The sequence below is a fragment of the Canis lupus genome, chromosome 4, assembly GCF_003254725.2.
Source record: "Canis lupus dingo isolate Sandy chromosome 4, ASM325472v2, whole genome shotgun sequence".
NCBI classification, from domain to species: domain Eukaryota; kingdom Metazoa; phylum Chordata; class Mammalia; order Carnivora; family Canidae; genus Canis; species Canis lupus.
Window position 1 is genome coordinate 35112664 of NC_064246.1, and position 16395 is coordinate 35129058.

The window sequence follows — 16395 nt, forward strand, 5'->3', positions numbered from 1 at the left end:
TAAGATCCAATCAACTGTGGCCCTGGGACAGGGTGGGAAGGTACAATAGGAATGCCTGGGCTTTTTGGGGGGTGGGGTGGGGGGACAGCTGAGGGTCATTTGTGGTCTGAGTGGACACACAAAGGTATTTACCACCAAAGATAGGAATGTTCACTAGCCTGGAGAGACGTATGTGATGTTACTGTTTAGTTTAAAAAGTAGATTATAAAATCTCATGTGTAATAGGATCCCATTTTAATAAAGTGGGACCATGAGTGTGTGTATACATTAAATAATTTGAAACTACATATACTAAAATGCTAGCAGTGGTTATTGTGTTTTTTTCTTTATGCCTTTAGTTTGAATTTTATGCATGTGTGAATCTGCATTTAGTTTTTATACGTTTAGCAAAAACTTCAGATTTAGTATATAGAGTGTAATATAATGAAGTACCTATTATAATACCCATTATACCCATTATATTAGAACATTGGCCAATCTTATTTCACCTATTACGACTCTTTTGTCTTACTGTATATTTTATTGTAAATACATTTTATTTATAACTAAGAAATAAAGCAAACTTTTCCTTTTGAAAAAAAGAAGGTAGGTACTGTTTGAAATAGTGAACAATTGAGCTAACAATTTGAGAAAAAATGGAATTAAATTTATACTTAATATTTGTGCCAAAATAAATTCCAGTTGCATTAGATATTCAAATATTTTTTTTTCAAAAAAGAAACAATGAGTAGTAGAAGAAAATATAAGCAAACTTATTTGTAATCTAAAGATTGGTAGGTTAAACATAACGCAGCAACAAGAACTATATATAAAAATCACCATATACCAAATTAAAAGGCAAGTGAAAAGCCAGAAAAAAAAAATGTTGCATTTTGTTAGAAAATAATTGAAAAGCAAAAGACAAATATCTGTAAGGATAAATGGGTAATAGATATGAACAGGATGTCCCCAAAGAAGAAATAAAAATGGCTAATGAATGTATGAAAAAAAAATGGACTTACTAGTAATTGAAGGCACACACATAAAATAATGACAGTACCTGATTTTTCTCCTGAGAAATTGATACAGAACATACAAGGGAATAGCTACTCTCATAAACTATTGGAAATGTAGATTGGCAAAACCTTTCCTAAAGATTACCGACAATGCATATGAAAACCGAATTTGGAATACCTTTGGCCTAATAACTACACTTTTAGGAATTTATTGTGGCAATGAATGAAGATGTAGCTAAAAATGCATTTATCACAGTATTTTTTCTAACAGTTAAAAAAAAATAACCAACATGCCCCCAAATAGGGAATTGTTATAATAATTTTTAAGATTTTTGGCATATCTGTACAGTATTTTAAATAATATAGAATAATACTTAATGACATTTAAAATATATTTGGCATATTAAGACAAATTAGAAACAACTGGATAAAAAAAAAAGAAACAACTGGATGTCCACTGAAAGTGTTAACTGTGTTTATTTGGGGGTGTTGAGATTATGGCTGTTATTTTATTTATTTAATCTGATTTCTAACTTAGAAGCATGTATTTTGTAATAAGACAAACTATTTTATTTATTTACTATTTTAAAGATTTTATTTATTCATTCGTGAGAGACACAGGGAGAGAGGCAGAGACACAGGCAGAGGGAGAAGCGGGCTCCCTGCGGGGACCTGATGCAGGACTCGATCCCGGGACTCCAGGATCCCGCCCTGAGCTGAAGGCAGACGCTAAACCGCTGAGCACCCCAGGGATCCCTGAAGCAAACTATTTTAAAAATAGTGATTGTTTTTAAGCAGTGACTTGGAATATATATGCTTTAGCTCTTTCTAATGATGCTCTATGCTCTATCTATACAGCTTTACTGACTTGTTTTAAGATTTTCCATTTTTTCAAGAAGAAACTAAGGGAAAAAACTAAGTAGGTGGTGGTGGGGAAGGGTGTGAATTAGATTTATGGCCTGAAGTAAGTGGAAACTAAAAAGACAGCTGTTATTATTAGAAGACTTAGTGCCAAGAAATACTTTTATTTTATTAGAATTTAAAGTTGAATGTATTAAAATAGAATAGGGACTATTTGGCAAGAAGCTCTGTGCCACTGCAGTTTTAATCATTATAATTATGGCTGAGGGAACTAAAAATACATGCTGCAATTGTCTCTCAATGCCTTTTTTTTATCCTGGAAAAATTAGTTAAATAAGAAAATGAAGGTGTTGAAAATCAGTGAGAGATATTGATTATGGCAGATGTGTGTCCATTTCTATGCCTTACTAGTTTTAAAAACCTTTGCCTGTAGATATCAAAACAGGAATTAGCTACTCTGAGAAGCAGTTGGTTATGATAAATTATGACTGTTTAAGAGACCAAGAAATCTTTAGAAAAACTTTAATTAAAATTATCTCCAGGGACACCTGGGGGGCTCAGCAGTTGAGTGTCTGCCTCCGGCTCAGGCCGTGACCCCAGGGTCCCAGGATCGAGTCCCACATTGGGTCCCCGCAGGGAGCCTGCTTCTCCCTCCACCTGTGTCTCTGCCTCTCTCTGTGTGTCTCTCACGAATAAAAAAAAAAAAAAAGAAAGAAAGAAAGAAAATTATCTCCAGCATCCTCATCCCAATGCCCTGAAACAGTGTAATTCACATTTTTCTTTTTATACCCAAATTCCTTAGTGTGATGAAAGTTGTATTTAACTGACTTAATTGGATCAATCTATTTAATCTGATTCTGAGCCTGGATTATTTCCTTTTTGGTGACTTTTTGTTTTTGTTTGTTTGTTTAAGATTATATTTGGGAATTTAAATATCTTTTTGTTCAGCACAATGATATCGTAGAAAGCCTAGAATTGCATACAACATTTTGGTCATCCTGTGAGTGCCTGTTTGATGATGATATAAGGGCAATTACGTTTAAAGCAAAATTTCAAAAAAACACACCCTCCTTTGTGAAGATCTCAGATTTGGCAACACACCTGGAAGATAAGCATTCAGGTAAGATCTTTATATTCCTCATTTTAATATAAGCAAGGCAAGCTACCATTTGTGGGAAAAAATGTGTAATTAAATATGAAAGTTGGGCAGCCCGGGTGGCTCTGTGGTTTAGCGCCACCTTCAGCCCAGGGCGTGACCCTGGAGTCCCAGGATCAAGTCCTGCATTGGGCTCCCTGCATGGAGCCTGCTTCTCCCTCTGCCTGTGTCTCTGCCTCTCTCTCCCTGTGTCTCTCATGAATAATTAAGTAAAATCTTGGAAGGAAGGAAGGAAGGAAGGAAGGAAGGGAGGGAGGGAGGGAGGGAGGGAGGGAGGGAGGGAGGGAGGGAGGGAGGGAGGGAGGAAGGAAGAGGGAGGGAGGGAGGGAGGGAGGGAGGGAGGGAGGGAGGGAGGGAAATATAGATCAGTGTAAAGAGCTCAGCCAGATATTTGCATCTTCTTAGCTTTCTCCCTATAATCCTTTGAGGTTAAGTTGTAATTATTAAGGACCATTTAAAAATATTTTTTGCATACATGTACAAGTAGCTTATCACTTAATAAACCAGAAATAGAAAAATGACCCTAACCAGAGTCAGTTGATTGAGATAAGCATTTTATCAAGTTACTAAACTGTTATCTGTACATGGTTTTTAAATTTTAGCATTGATACAGAATGCATGCAATTTGCTTGCTGCCTTAGTAAAATGTAATAACAGACTTCCTGAACTCACCTATTTATGTGTGTGTGCATGTATGTGTATAAAATTCATCCTCAGAAACATACTACAGCTATGCAGAAGATTGCCTTTGGTGATGGATTTTATATACATACACGTTTTCCATGAACTTAATACCATTAAAGTAATTAATTTTGAGTGTAGTAGTAAAAGGAATATGTTTTAGGTTCAATATGCCATACACTTTGGAATGAAGAGAATAAAATGGTGAAAATGACTAGATAAGTTGATACAGTTTTAGCAGGAAATACTTTTCATTAAATTGTATTGGCTTCCTCAGTACAGAGATGATGCTAAAAGTGTGCTAACTCCTAGTAAAATGTGTAACAGATTAAACTGCATTTGAAACTATATTTAAGGTTGTTAAATGCCAACAATCAATAAATGTCCATGATCATCAATTTTGGAAATTAACAGAATGTTTTCTGGTGGCTACTGTAGCAATTGTTTTTAGAGGGGGAGTGAGGGTAGAAAAATATGGGATGTGCCTGTAAATTTATAGTTATGTAAGTTTTTTAATGAAGAAAATCTTCGGTCAAAGTTTTTTCTCAGAATTTGTGTGAGATTATCATTTTTGGTGCTTTTATGAAGGTTAAGTTATTAAGAATAACTCAGGAACTTTGGATCTTGGTACTAAATTTTAATATTATTCTGTCATTTACATTAATAACTTTCCAGCTTCTTATAGTTTTAGATTTTATTAAATGTTAGATGTGGTTTGAGTGAAGCAAGATTATTTTTACAGTTCTAAGAAAAAGAATCTGACCCAAAATGAAATGAGTTGAAACTCCTAAGAGATCACGTGTTACGAGTCTCAAGTATATTTCTAGGACTTTTTGCTAGCGTGCTATGCCCCCTTTTGGTCCATCCCCAGAATGTAAAAGCTGTGTCCATTTGTGTCCATAAGCAGAGCAGAAGATAACTGAGTGCTTTTCAAATATGGTTCAGAGCGTCAAATTTAAAATTATTTTTAACAGAATTTTTAGGGTATAATTTTTATACAGTGAACCACCCTCACTTGAAGTGTCCACATTCATACTGGTGAGTTGTGACACGAAACCCATGAAACCGTCACCAGGCTGCCCCTTTGTAATGTCACCCTTTCCCGGGTACGTGCCCCCCCCCCCCCATCCCTCCAAGCAGCCCATCTGCTTTCTGTCCTTGGAAATTAGTTTGAATTTTCTATGATTTTATATACATGGAATCATACATTATGTACACTGTGTTGCTTGGCATTTTTAATTAAGTAAATTATTTTGTGACGTATCTGTGTTTTTGTGCACATAAGTTCATTCTTCTTTATTCTGTTGTACGAACGTACCATGATTTATCTATCTGTCCATCTGCTGATGGGCATCTGGGTCGTTTCCAGCTCTTAGCTCTTGTAAGTAGAGCTTCTATAAACATTCATGTTCAAGATGTTATATGGGCATAGTCTTTCTTTATTCCTGAGTAAATACCTAGTAGCTGAATAAGCTGAAGGTTATATGGTAGGTGCATGTTTAACTTTTTAAGAAACTGCCAAACTTTTCCAAAGTGGTTGTGGCATTTTGCATTTCCACCAAGCAGCGTGTGAGAATTCTGTTTTTCCCACATTCGTGTCAACACTTGGTATGGGCCTTCTTTATAATTTCTGTAATGATAAGTCATTGTGGTTTTAATTTGCATTTCCCTATTGGTTAATGATGTTGAACATTTTTTCATGGACTCAGTTGCCATCCATATGTCTTTGATGAAGTGTCAACTGAAATCTTTTGCCTACTTAAAAACAAAGGGTTGATTATTTTCTTATTATTGAATTTTGAGAGTTCTTTATATTCTGGGTAAAAATTATTTGTTATATATAGCCTTTGCAGATATGTTTTCCCAGTCTGTTACTAGTACGTTCATTCTTTTAACCAGGCCTTTTGAAGACCTTAAGTTCTGAATTCTGATGAACTCCCAATTTATCCATTTGTTCTTGTATGACTTATGCTCTTGATTTCCTAGTTAGAAAATATTTGCCTTACTGAGTGTCACAAGCATTTATATCCATATTGTTTTAGAAGTTCTAGAGTTTTAGGGTTCACATTTGGGTCCAGGATCTGTTTTGAGTTTAATTTTTGTATATTATGTGATGCATGGCTGGAAGCTCTATTCCTTTTTGCATACGAATACCCAGCTGTTTAAGCCCCATTTGTTGAAGAGATTGCCATTTTTCCAGTGAATTGTTTTTACCCCTTTGTTAAAATCAGTTGTCCACTTGTATGTGGTCTGTTTTTGGGCTTTCTCTTCTATTTTACTGATCTATTTGTCTATCTTTACACCAGTACCACATTATTTTGATCACTGTAGCTGTATAATATGCCTTAGAATCAGATCTCGTTTACCTTCCTTTTGTTCTTTTTCAAAGTAGTTTTGGCTATTCTGTGAATTTTACAGTTTCTCAATTTCCAGAAAAAAAGCCTGCAGGGATTGTTTTCAAGCTATGCATCAACTTGAGGGAGAATTGACATCTTAGTATTGAGTTTGCCAACCTATGAACAAAATATGTCTCTTATTTCTCTTAGCTGTGTTTTATAGTTTTCAGAAAACAGGGTTTTCATATCTTTTCTCAGACTTATTCCTGTTTTCTATTTTTCTGCTATTATAATAGGTGCTTTTTATTTTAAAAATATTTTTTTTTAAGATTTTATTTATTTATTCATGAGAGAGGCCGAGACACTGGCAGAGGGAGAAGCAAGCTTCATGCAGGGAGCCCAATGTGGGACTCAATCCCAGGATCATGCCCTGAGCCAAAGGCAGACGCTCAACCGCTGAGCCACCCAGGCGTCCCAATAGGTGCTTTTTAAAATTTCAGTTTTAATTGTTTGTTGCTATTATGTAAAAATATCTTTTTTTTTTTGTATATTGATCTCGTCTTTTGTAACCTTGCTAAACTCACTAAGCTCAATAGTAACTGTTTGGTAGATTTGAATTTTCTATATAGATGATCGTGTTATCTGTGAATAAAGAGTTTTATTTCTTCCTTTCCAGTCTGGATGCCCTTTATTTATTTTTCTCACCCCTTTGCATGTGATAACTTCTCTAATATAATATTGAAAAAAAGTTGTAAAAGCAAACGTTTTTACCTTGTTTCTGGTATTAGGGAGAAAACATTTGTTCTTCATTATTAAGTATGACGTTGACTTAGAGTTTTCCTGGATGCTCTGTCTGAAGCTGATGAAATTGCCTTTTATTCCTAGTTTGCTGAAAAACTTTTAAAATCAAGAATGAATGTTAGAATTTATCAGACACTCTTTCTCCATCAATTAAAGTGATCTTACAGTTTTTCTTTTGCAATCTTTTAATATAATTTATTGATTTTAGAATGTTAAAACAACTTTGCATTTATGAGGTAAATCCTACTTGGTCATGATGTGTCCTTTTTATATATTGCTGCATTTAATTTGCTAACATTTGTTAAGAATTTTTATGTCTGTGTTCATGAACGATAGATTTTTTTTTTTTCTTCTTGTAATAGCTTTTTCTGCTTTTGGTATTAGAATAATGCTCATGGAATGAGTTGGGATGTAGATCCTCCTCTTCAGTTTTCTGGAACAGTTTGTTTAGAATTAGAATGTTTTCTTCCTTACATGCTTGGTAGAAGTGAAGCTTCCTCAGTGAAGCCCTGTGGGCCTGAAGTTTTCTTTATTGGAAGATTTTAACTCTAATCGGGCAGTGGAGGAGCTACATTTCATTTGCTGTCATGGAGAAGTCAGCTGTCTTATCTACTGCGTACACAGAGCAGTTACCTTCTGGAATTAACGTAGAATTAGATTTTAAAATAAAAATCACCATCATGAACTCTAATAAAATAGGTGCTCACAGCTCTGAAGGTTTGGTTTGGGGGATGAGGCAGGGGTTGGGAATGTCCTTGCAAGCCCTCGAGGTGGGCTCCCCATTGGTAAGCCATGCAAAAGCTTTGTGCTGTTACAATCAGTTCCTGATAGGCTGTGTCAAAGGGGGCTGTTTAGCCACTTTTCATTTTCTTTATGTTCAGCTCTGAGGGCTGAAGTTGTAGTTTCTGCCATTGTTGATGTGTTTTTGAGACAGAAATGGAGAGAACATAGGGAAGTACAAGCAACTTTTTTCCTAATCTGCTTCACAATTAAAGGAGCGGGATAGGGAGCTCAACATGAGAGAATTTCCCAGGAGGGTCTGCTCTCTTCACAAAGCTTAAGAGAAGCTGGATGGGGTGAGGCAGTGGCTGGCCCCTTGTCAAGAAATGAGGGTGCCTACTCAGCAACTGGCCCTATCATCAGCAGAATGTCAGGGCCCAGCAGGCTGGAAGCCCCTTGAAAGCAGAGTCCACATTAATCACGAACTTTTCATTCTTTTATAGAGATGTGTACATTTAGAAAATGTGTGGAGTGATGTTAACATCCTTCTAAAATTATGGAATTCTTTCATTAATTTCTTAGTGATACAACATGTCTGTGGAAAAGTGTGATGTACAGTGTGCTATAGTTTATTAGGTACGCTGACCACTACACACTCTTGTCATTCATGTAGGGATGGAGGGCATGCTTGGAGAAGGTGGCGAAACAGTCTCTGGGCGCCGAGAGACTAAAGCAAACAGAAGGACTTAGGAATAGGACAGTCACCATTAGCAGGACTCTTGAAGAGATAATCCCAAAAAGAGAACAGGTAGCCAGAAGGATGAGCTCCTGACCTGTAGTGTCCTGCCAACTAAAAGGATGAAGAAAGGATCCCTGGGTGGTGCAGCGGTTTGGCGCCTGCCTTTGGCCCAGGGCGCGATCCTGGAGACCCGGGATCGAATCCCACATCGGGCTCCCTGCATGGAGCCTGCTTCTCCCTCTGCCTGTGTCTCTGCCTCTCTCTCTCTATCTGTGACTATCATAAATAAATAAAAATTAAAAAAAAAATAAAATAAATAAAAGGATGAAGAAGCAAATCCAAAGACTTAACAAAGGCTTTCAACTGAATCTGGAGAGGAAGGGAGAAGATAAACTCAGATGAACTCACACCTCACTAGTATACAATAAGACAAAGGTAAATTAGAAAATGGCAGATAGCAGATACCCGGTATTTGTTTAACAGGTGAATTTATGAGCCAGTGAGTGAACATGCTCGAGGTCCTGGTGAGTCACACATTTGGTAAATGAGGACTCTCCATGCTCACATGCTCTATACCAACGCCCAGAGTATGGATGGTGACGGGCAGGAAACTGAAAGGAAAGATTAAAAAGAGGATAAGCTAGTGGTATATTATTTTTGGATAAAGTACAGACTGGAAGAATAACTGACCTGCTGTTTGGCTTTCAGCAATGATCAATTAAAAAAGAAGAGAGGATGGGAAGAGACAGGATCGCAGCTAGTTTTAAGTGTTTTGAAGGGATTTCTACTGAAAGAGGGATCGACCTTATTTTGCATGACTCCGCAGGACAGGGGGGGAAGAAAACAGCCACCCGTGCAGCCAAACTAGCCAAATAAATCTTCACTCTTAGTTACAGGCAGCTCACCTCTCACTTTCTAGAGTAAACCCTGAAGCCACAAGTGAGTGAGATTGTCCGGGGAAAGAATGAAGGAGGGAAGACCATGAACGAGTCCTTGGGCACATCCTCTAAGTGGCCTCATTCAACCGTATCATTAACCATGTCCATAAATGAAAGTTATAATTTACAAATACTTCTTTCTGTCTCTTGTAGGAGTGATTCTAATCAAAGCCCAGATTTTAGAGCTAGTGATTCCTATCACAGCAGGTCAGAAGATAGCTCTAAATGCCCGCAGCTCCCTGAGGAACATCCTCTCTTCCCTTCCGGACATGGTATATACTGGCTGTGCAAAATGTGGGTTGGAACTGGAAACAGACAAGAACAAGATCTACAAACAGTGTTACAGCTGCTTGCCGTTTACTATGAAGAAGCTATACTACAGGTGAGGCAGCCGGGCGAGCCAGTGGGATGGACAGTATTTTATTATATGACTGGACATGACCAAAAAATTGCATATATCAATTCTTACTTTCTAATCAGGACTAACTAGACCTAGTCCAAGAGAATAACTTTTTCCCCCTGAGTGATAAATGGCTATTTCCAAAAGCAAAAATTATCTAGTAATTGTAACAGGGATCTTTAAAAGCAGTATTTAGAAGAGTTGATTGTCTTTTAGCAGCTCTATTGAAGAAAATTTTTACTTGGTTTATATATTTTTTAAAGATTTTATTTGTTTATTCATGAGAGACACAGAGAGAGGCAGAGACACAGGCAGAGGGAGAAGCAGGCCCCATGCAGGGAGCACGATCCTGGGACCCCGGGGTCATGCCCTGAGCTGAAGGCGGACGCTCCACCGCTGAGCCACCCGCCCCTACTTGGTTTATATTTTTAACCAAGATCTAAATGGCTCATAAGAAACTGAATCCCATACTTTACCATTTAATTGGAATATAAAGGTTAAAAGTGTTCTCTGATCTAATGTCTTAGTGTGGAAGCTAATAAAATGTTTACTAACTTTTCTGTGCCTCAGGTTTTCCAACTTCACTTTAGAGATTGAGGATTGCAAGTGTTCTTTAGTAAAATGGCAGACCAGCTAGGTGAAAAATACATTTTTCAAATAATCCAAGTCTTGGATAAACTTTTTCTTTTTACCTTGTAAAAAATATGCCCTTATATGCCTTTGGATGCCTTTATAAAATAGCCATCAGTGTTTTCTTTTTTTTTTTTCTTTTTTAAAGATTTTATTTATTTATTCATGAGAGACACAGAGAGAGAGAGGCAGAGACACAGGTGGAGGGAGAAGCAGGCTCCCTGTGGGGAGGCCAATGCGGGACTTGATCCCGGGACCCCAGGATGATGCCCTGAGCCGAAGGCAGATGCTCAACCACTGAGCCACCCAGGTGTCCTTAGCCATCAGTATTTTGTGCTGTTTTTTTTTTTTTTTAAAGATTTTATTTATTTATTCATGAGAAACAGAGAGAGAGAGAGGCAGAGACACAGGCAGAGGGAGAAGCAGGCCCCATGCAGGAAGCCCAATGTGGGACTCGATCCCAAGATCCCAGGATCACGCCTTGGGCCGAAGGCAGGTGCTAAACCGCTGAGCCACCCAGGGATCCCCTTTGTGCTCTTCTCTATTTCTAAATACTACAGTGCCTAAAAACTAAATGCAAATGTATTCAGCATGTTATCATGGTATACATTAAGCACGTTTCCAGAAGCTGAATCCATAAGCCTTATTTTCCTTTCCGTACGTGTGTTATAAATAAGCAAATGAATTTTGCTCTTACTCTGAACGTTGCTTTTATGGAAAAGAAAATTAAGATGCATATGCTATATAAGAAGTGTAATGAATTAAAATTGATTTCTGATCAATAGTCAAGGTTCCTTACAGAGTGTATATGTTATTTTGTGTCATTCTTAATGTTCTAATGAATGTAATTATTTATTGGACAAAAATGTTACCCAGTAAATATCCCTCATGGAGAAGACAGACTTTGAATCTTCAGTCGAAAGAATAACTGTTCCCGAGAAGGAACAGGACTTCACAGACCAGTATCCCCTGATTAGGGTGTGACCTAGGATGAGGTATTGCGGGTGGAGTCCTCCGCTGTAGTGCCATGGAGGTGCTCCTGGTCCAGAAGCCCATGGGCCTAGCCTGGGCTGCTGGGTCTTGCTTGAACCCTGCGAGCAGTAGTCTCTAGTCTTCAGTCCATCTCTGCGCAGCCGCCAGGGCGACCACTGCCTGACCTACACACCTTCCAGCACTTTCCAGCACACTCTCCCCTGCAGCCTCATCTTCGGCCGTGCTTTCCCTTGCTCGCGTGTTCCAGCCCCCGGCCCTTCTTCCAGTTCCTCAGACACGCCGAGGTTCTTCTCCTTGCTCTTCCCTGCGTGTCCCTGCCTCCACCTGATTCCACAGGGTTCCTCCATGTCTTAGTGGCACTTCATCGAGGAGCCTTCTGAATCCCACCCGTATTTTCCATTAGGGCACCGTGCGTGTACTCCTGCAGCTTGTGCTTGTCCCGTATGCTGTCTTCTCTCAAAAACATCTTTCCTGGGACAGGATTCACGCAGCATCGAATGAACCCATCTAAATGGGACGATCGGTGGCTTGAGTATATTCACAGGGCTGTGCCTCGGTCACCACGGCCCCTTTTAAGAGACATTTTCATCACCCGGGATCCCCGTTCCCATCACTTCTCCCCTCCCCACAGCCCAGCATCTGGACAGTTCCCACATTTGGCTGCTATCCTATGATAACCGTTGTGAACATCTGGGTACAGATGTTCAGTGGGCGTATGTTTTAGAACTGCTGTGTCGTCTGGTAACTCTATGTTTAATTTTTTGAGGAACTGCCAAACTGGTTTCCAAAACTGTTGCACAATTTTGCATTCTTACCAGGAATGTGTGAAGTTTCTGCACATCCTTGCCAACGTATTTTATTATCTGTTTTCCTTTCTGTTGCTTGTGCTTTTAAAAGGTACCATATCTAAGAAAGGTATCATCCCTAAGCTGAGATCATGGAGATTTACTCCTACATTTTCCTATAAAGATTTTATAATTTTAACTCTTTACAGATAGGGCCACGACGTATTTTTGAGTTAATGTGAGGAAAGGGTCCAACTTCATTCTTTAACATGTGAATATCCAGTTGTCCCAGCAGGGTTTGTTGAAAAGACGAGTGTATCCCTGTGAAGTCACCTTGGCACCACTGTTAAACCAAACTTGTGTGCTCCTCGAGTGAAGGACCCAGATCCGTCTTGTTTGCCAGTTGTGTTCCCAGCGCTTGGCACATAGTACATATTGAGCGTGTGTTTGCTGAGGTGAAGAACGGAGGCGGACAGAGCACGGGGAAAGAGTAGAGTCAAAAAAGAGGAAAGACCTAGAATCATCATGTGGGCAAAAGGAGAAGTAGATTTTTGAGGGAGAACCAGTAGTGTTGTTTGAGCTGTTACAATAAGTTCCTCTATCGTCACCAGTCTGTTTCCAAACTCTGTTCTTGGGGCCCCTGTGTGGTTCAGTCAGCTGAAGGTCTGAATTGATTCCCACTCAGGTCGTGATCTCAGGGTCATGGGATCAAGCCGTGTGTTGGGTTCCCTGCTCAGCGAGGAGTCTGCCTGTCCCTTTCCCTCTGCTCCTCCCTCTGCTTAGACTCCCTCTCTCTCTCAAATTAAAAAAAAAAAAAAGTGTTCTTAATTTTATTTTAACAATTTTTAAAAGAGGTAATATAACCATGGTAAAAATAGAAACTGTAAAGGAAGATATAAAGCAAAAGGTAGGGACACCCGGGTGGCTCAGCGGTTGAGCACCTGCCTTCGGCCCAGTGTGTGAGCTCAGGTCCCGGGATCGAGTCCCGTGTCGGGCTCCCTGCATGGAACCTGCTTCTCCCTCTGCCCGTGTCTCTGCCTCTTTCTGTGTGTCTCTCATGAATAAATAAATAAATAAAATCTTTTTTTAAAAAAAATAAGCAAAAAGTTCCTCCCCATGTACCCCATCCACCATCCATGCTGCTTCCATGGTCGTAGGAGGTTCTTGTATGTTCTTCTAATAATTTATTATGCTCATACCAACACACATATATCCTTTCCTTTAAAAATACATAAATAGAATAATATTGTCCATTTTGTTTTATTCATATTGTTCCTTAGAGTGCATAATGACATCCCTTCCCTAATAGCACTTATAAACCTTCATCATTCTTTTTAACAACCACTTAGTATTCCACTGTAGGACATATTGAATATTATTTATCAATAGGGAACTATTTATCAATAGTTGTATTGATAAATACAATACTTGTAAAGCAGTCTGGTTTTAATAGGCAAGAATACAGTGGGGAAAAATAACTTGAAGTTGTGATTGCGAAATATTGCGATTATTATCTTTATTTTTATTTGTAAAATTAATTCACACAACAGTGTAAACATAGGCTTTCTTATATTAGTATTTGAAATTTTAAAATGAACATAGAATAAGCCTAATTTATTAATTTATCGTTTGAAACTCTTAAAAAGAAGAGCCCTTCTTTTTTTCCCTAAGATGTTTCAGAACATCCTAGAGTTGTTTTAGGAATTAAAATGAACCCTGCATAAAAGCCCAGTGCTCGGGCAGCCTGGGGGCTCAGCAGTTTAGCGCCGCTGTCAGGGCGTGACCCTGGGGTCCTGGGATTGCGTCCTGCGTTGGGCTCCCCACAGGGATCCTGCTTCTCCCTCTGCCTGGGTCTCTGTGTCTCTCATGAATAAATAAATACAATCTTTAAAACAACAACAACAACCCAGTGCTCTTTGGAATTTCACTGTATTCAAGCATTTCCTTAGTTGGAAGGCGTTCCTGAGGCCGCGTGTCCCTGTCCCATAGGCCAGCTGTAATGACCGTGGCTGACGGAGGGTGTAACGTGGGCATCCGGGTGGGATCTCAGCTGATGGAGAAGATGCTTCTCAACATTCCTCCCGACTGGCTCCGCAGAGTTATAGGTGAGATAGCCACGGCTGCGGGGCGGGTGGCGGTGCTGGAACCACTCATGCGTGGGGGTGGATGGCACCGTGGATCAGAACGGACCTCAGGGGCTTTTCTGTCCGCGTAAAGGCAGAGGTGTGATTAGCTGGAGGGGGACGAGGAGCATGTTTGCTGCAGGGGAAGACTTGGTCCGCACGGCCAGGGAGCCCTGTGTGTGGTGGGCCCAGTCGCCTGCTTGCCGCCGGGGTTACGGGGCCCGTGGGCCTGCCCCGGCCGCGCTAGTGTGTCCCGGCTCCAGGCTTGGCCAAGGTCGCAGGCTCAGGACCAGGGCCCAGTGTGGCGCGGCCTGTGCGTGGGCTGCCCGCCCTCTGAGCCCCCGCGCCCGCTCCCCTCGCCCAGGCCCCCCGAGGCCCACAAGCGCCAGCTCCCACCACTGGTTATTTCATTTATTTGAAGGGAGAGCGAGCGGGAGTGGGAGCAGCAGGTGGGGCAGAAGCGGGCTCCCTGGGGGCAGGGACCCCATCCCAGGCCCCGGAGATCGTGACCCAAGCCCAACCATCCGAGCCCCGGGGCCCAGTCCCCGCTGAGGAGCCCTGGCGCACCAGGCCCGCTGGGCCGACCACACGGGCACTGTCGGGCCTCAGAGCAGCTCAGCGCTGGGGTCGGAGCGGGCGAGGGTGGGGCAGGGCCAGGCGCCCAGGGGGCAGCGGAGCCTTGGCCATGCGCTTCACGTGTCCGTGTCCCTGTGTCCCCCAGCGCCTTGGGCCGAGGTCACCTATGGCGCGGTGGCCGCAGACCTGTTGCACTCACTGCTGGCGGCCGGCGCGGCGCCGTGGCTCCTGCAGGTGCACAGCCTGTTCGTGCTGGACGACAACAGCTGCCCGCTGCAGCAGGAGTGCTCCCTGCTGGATTTCCACCCCGACGCCCGCGCCGAGGACGTGGCAGGTCCTTCGAGGACCACGCTGGAGTCGTGTGCCTTGTGGAATAAATGAAGGACGGGGCTTTCCCTTGGGGTTTTAAATATATATGTGTATTTTGTATGGAGAAATGTGATATATCTATACATTAAAACTTTTTTTCTAAGAACATTCATTGAGGTTTTTGGCTTCTTTTTTTGGTGTTTCCCTCTCCTGCTTCTAGAGGAAGGATGTAAGTGATAAGGACTCTGCGTAGCCGTTCCCTGGGGAGGAAGGGTTCCTGTGCTGGTCCCTGCTCTGTGCCAGCGGGCGCCGCACCAGCCCCAGGGCACAGGCTGGAGGACGGGGCAGCTGCTGCTCTGCCGCGCTCACCCTCCGTCCTGCTCTAATTAGCTGGGGATGCCCAACAGTTTCCCCAATTGTGACCCAGATGGCAACGAGTTGGTTTGTGTAAGCCTGCGTTTTGACACAAGCATTTCTTTCTCTAAAGAAGCATGCGAAATGAGGGAAACGACATCCTGCTTCAACTCATTTTGCAAAAGGAGGAAGAGAGTCGTGGTGTTAGTTCATTTTCAGAAGCTTAGCGCCTTCTGAGTTTACGTATTACTAAAGAGCATTCAGTGATTTGTTCTCTCGCCGAGACTGTAGAAGCAGCTCATCTAAACTGGCAGTCGCGGCTGAGGACGGTGCAGTGGCCCTCGCCCAGACGCGTGCAGTATGCTGCGGGCTCATTGATTGAAAACATTGCTTGAAAATAACTAAATTCATGAAGAAACGAACAAGTTTGTTTTACCATAATGTGCTTTACAAAATTCTTGTGGTTCATTGCAATTGTTTTCTCTCATTCAGGGTTGCTTTTTCTTTCTTTCTTTCTTTCTTTCTTTCTTTCTTTCTTTCTTTCTTTCTTTCTTTCTTCTTTCTTTCTTTCTTTCTTTCTTTTTCTTTCTTTTCTTTCTTTCTTTCTTTCTTTCTTTCTTTTTCTTTCTTTTCTTTCTTTCTTTCTTTCTTTTTCTTTCTTTTCTTTCTTTCTTTCTTCTTCTTCTTCTTCTTCTTCTTCTTCTTCTTCTTCTTCTTCTTCTTCTTTTTGTAACTTGGCTTTTCTAAAAATGAAACTCAGGGGTTTTGTATTCTCCTCAAAGTAACGTGCAAAAATGTGTGCAAGAGAGTGCGTACACACAGACGGACGTCTTCCTGTAGAGGAGGTGAGTAGTTCTCAGCAAATCCTCCCAGGTCCTTGACCAACAGAGGGGGCAGAGGGGGGGCGGAGGGACAAGCGCTCTGCTTGGTGAGTGAATTCTTGGGGGAGGGGATGAATCAGATGATTGCAGTTTTTTTTTTTTAAGATTTTATTTATT

The 16395-nt window shown here is 41.0% G+C and overlaps 1 protein-coding gene across 12 annotated transcripts in view; it reads left to right on the forward strand.

Moving 5' to 3' along the window:
• The window catches only part of SHLD2 (shieldin complex subunit 2), a 77495-nt gene extending 62284 nt beyond the window's left edge, over window positions 1-15211 (forward strand). For 7 of the 12 annotated variants that reach the window (XM_049109093.1, XM_025434142.3, XM_049109095.1 and 4 more), the window contains 4 exons: window positions 2770-2976; window positions 9381-9609; window positions 14025-14140; window positions 14880-15211. In XM_049109093.1, coding sequence (XP_048965050.1) covers window positions 2770-2976; window positions 9381-9609; window positions 14025-14140; window positions 14880-15115 — 788 coding nt within the window. In that variant the 3' untranslated portion in view covers window positions 15116-15211. Of the gene's footprint in view, window positions 1-2769; window positions 2977-7068; window positions 8725-9380; window positions 9610-14024; window positions 14141-14879 lie in introns of those variants that run through there. The other 5 variants (XM_035715442.2, XM_035715447.2, XR_007410189.1 and 2 more) reach the window with 5 other exon arrangements.
• The last annotated feature ends 1184 nt before the right edge of the window (window positions 15212-16395 follow it).